Source organism: Pundamilia nyererei, unplaced genomic scaffold, assembly GCF_000239375.1.
Source record: "Pundamilia nyererei isolate P.nyererei 1_Seehausen unplaced genomic scaffold, PunNye1.0 scaffold00981, whole genome shotgun sequence".
In the NCBI taxonomy this organism is placed as follows: Eukaryota; Metazoa; Chordata; class Actinopteri; order Cichliformes; family Cichlidae; genus Pundamilia; species Pundamilia nyererei.
The window spans coordinates 1-2,693 of record NW_005188382.1 but is presented as its reverse complement, the minus strand read 5'-3'; the positions used below and the strand labels follow the sequence as shown (position 1 = coordinate 2,693).

Genomic DNA, 2,693 nt, shown 5'->3' with positions numbered 1-2,693 from the left:
CACACACACACACACACACACACACACACACACACACACACACACACACACACACACACACACACACACACACACACACACACAATTTCAGGTGACTACAACTGTTAGTTGATTTCTACAACTTCTTCTTAACCTAATCTGAGATGGTAGCTAACTTTACAAATCTGTTAAAAAACTAGGCCGAACCCTGAAGTTGTTTCACTGAACCCTCAGTAATGCTTCATGCTACTGGCCTCTGAGAAAGACTTTAGAGCACAGCACCTACAATGTTGGTGTTCTGTTTGGTGACTTAACCTCACAATGCAGCTGTAACAGGTTAGAGTTCGATGAGGCTTCACGTGCCACTTCTTGATCAACAACATTTGGTTTGTGAGAACAGGAATGCCAGAAGAAGCTGGATCACAAACTGTCTCTGGATGCCTACCTGCTGAAGCCTGTCCAGAGGATCACCAAATACCAACTCATGCTGAAGGTGTGTTATGTGGTTATAAGATGTAATTTAAAAGGAACTAACCAATTAGTTCAGTACATTAATGTTATTTTTTATTCTTTGTATTTATTAGGCTAGTTATCATGCTTCTAATAGATATCCAGTCTCTATTTACCATGAATAATTTAATTTAAAAGATAATTAAACAACCAAGTATTTGATTTTTCTTCTTTTTTTGGTCAGCCTAACCAAAAAAAAAACATTTTTACTTTTTATAAAATATAACAGAAGCAAGAATATGAAAAACCTTTTATTAGTCACTTACATTTCATCCTGAACCTAAAGAAAAACCTTCATCACCACTGAAGCTTGCTAAGTCATTGATTTCATTTATTTTAAGTAAAAAAAAAAAATTCCCATTGAGTCAATTGTTGGTGAGAATGGAAAATAAAGAAAGAAAAAGAAACCTGTGACACAACCAGAGTGATGGTTTATTCAATACTAGAGGAACTGTTCCTGGAAAATGAGCTGATATCCACAACGTGATAGCCCTGTTATCTCAGTCTGTGTTTATTATTAATTCTGCCTTTCACCTGCATCTTCTCTCCTCCCCTTCTCCTCTCCTCCTCTTTGGGACTTTAGAAATATTGATATCCAGTCAATTCAGTCCAAATAATTATACAATTCGCATAACCCAAGAAATGATATGAACTGTTATATTTATGGCAAGAAATTCGCCATTATCTTAAACAAATGTTGGGTGAAATATTAGCCATGTTCAATGTAGCAATGTGGAACTGTTGTAGCATTTCGAATAATCTGATGGCTTTTTCATTGGGCCATTGGCATGTCCTGATAAGAGGGAGATATAAGAATCGACCCTATAAGTAATAATAATAATAATGATGATAATAATAATAATAATAATAATAATAATAATAATAATAATGATAAGTGCATGTGATTTTTGTTCCACGTCACTGTTAGACAGTAGGGTTATATTTCTGATATGGACTGACAAAAGAAGGCGGTCCTAAAGATAGGGAATTTGTCATTAACTATGATTCTACATCAAGATTGACATAAAGTTTATTTGCTCCTCTGTTCTTCTCTTTCTTTGGTTTGTATTTTGTGCCCTTGATCTTTCTAAACCACTTCCACTTTCCCGTCTAACAGGAGATGTTAAAATGCAGTAACGGTGAGGGGATGGCTGAGTTGGAGGAGGCTTTAGCCACCATGCTGGACATCATTAAGTCTGTCAATGACTCCATGCACCAGATAGCAATCACTGGCTTTGAGGTCAGTGTACAGTAGTCATCATCATCATCATTAAAGTTTTGAATGATTTACACTGTGAAAACGAACTTGAGTTAGAGGGCTGTTATTCCACTCTCGTTACTCAGCCTCTAATTCACCGTGTGATGTCAACTGACTTGACTTTCTTCACTTTAGAGCAATCAGATTACTATAACTTGTCACCTTCCCGTTGTGGTACAGTCATGTGAAAAAGTGATCTAATGGAAAGTGTTTGCTTTTTGAAATATTTTAGTGAGCAAAATTGGAATCCTCTTTGTCATAGAGCCTATTGATGAACAGGAAACACTGAAACACGTGTTCCAGAATGTGGATGATGGACTTTTTCTAAAAGTGTTTTCCTATGTTTTCTTTCCTATGTTTTTGGGCTTGCTGTGCCATTTGAAAGACTTTTTATCCCTGCCAAGAGCGTAGTTCAAGAAACCTGGAAAAACATGTACATCATAAGATGGATCTATTTAGTTATGCAGTAGTACATGTTTTTGTGATTGAAGTCAGTATCATGTAAACCATTTATTCCCATTAAAACAACAACAAACAATGTCTGTTGCTTACATTTTTAAAAGTCACTGGTCACACCATAAATTCAGTGTTAAAACCTGAATCAAATATGTTTAATCAGCAGATTTTTCTGTTTTTTTCACACTACTAATGCTATTCTTTTCTATTACAAGTTTAGCACTGAATGTACCTAACTAGGGATAAAGTAAAAAGAGTTTTTGGGCAAGTCTCAACAGCTTTTGCACACCCGGGCCCTGTTTCAGGAAGCCGGTTTAGTGCAAACTCTGAGTATGTATACCCTGAGTTAACAAAAACTCTGGGTTTTCGGTTTCACAAAGCGAGTTTAGATTAATTCTGATCGAGTTACTATGACGACACACTCCGTGAAGCTAACCTGCCCCCTAGCAGGTTTACTTCAACTAACCCTAACTTTCTCCGCCTCTTTGTC

General features: G+C 36.4%; 1 protein-coding gene across 1 annotated transcript in view; it reads left to right on the top strand.

The window, feature by feature from the left end:
- Positions 1–1,729, top strand: part of LOC102197471 (guanine nucleotide exchange factor DBS-like) — a gene marked incomplete at its 3' end in the record, with an annotated part of 4,944 nt that extends 3,215 nt beyond the window's left edge. The window contains exons 5-6 of the mRNA XM_005755111.1: positions 380–472; positions 1,607–1,729. Of these exons, the coding sequence (XP_005755168.1) occupies positions 380–472; positions 1,607–1,729 (216 nt within the window). The remainder of the gene's footprint in view (positions 1–379; positions 473–1,606) is intronic.
- Between the last annotated feature and the right edge of the window lie 964 nt (positions 1,730–2,693).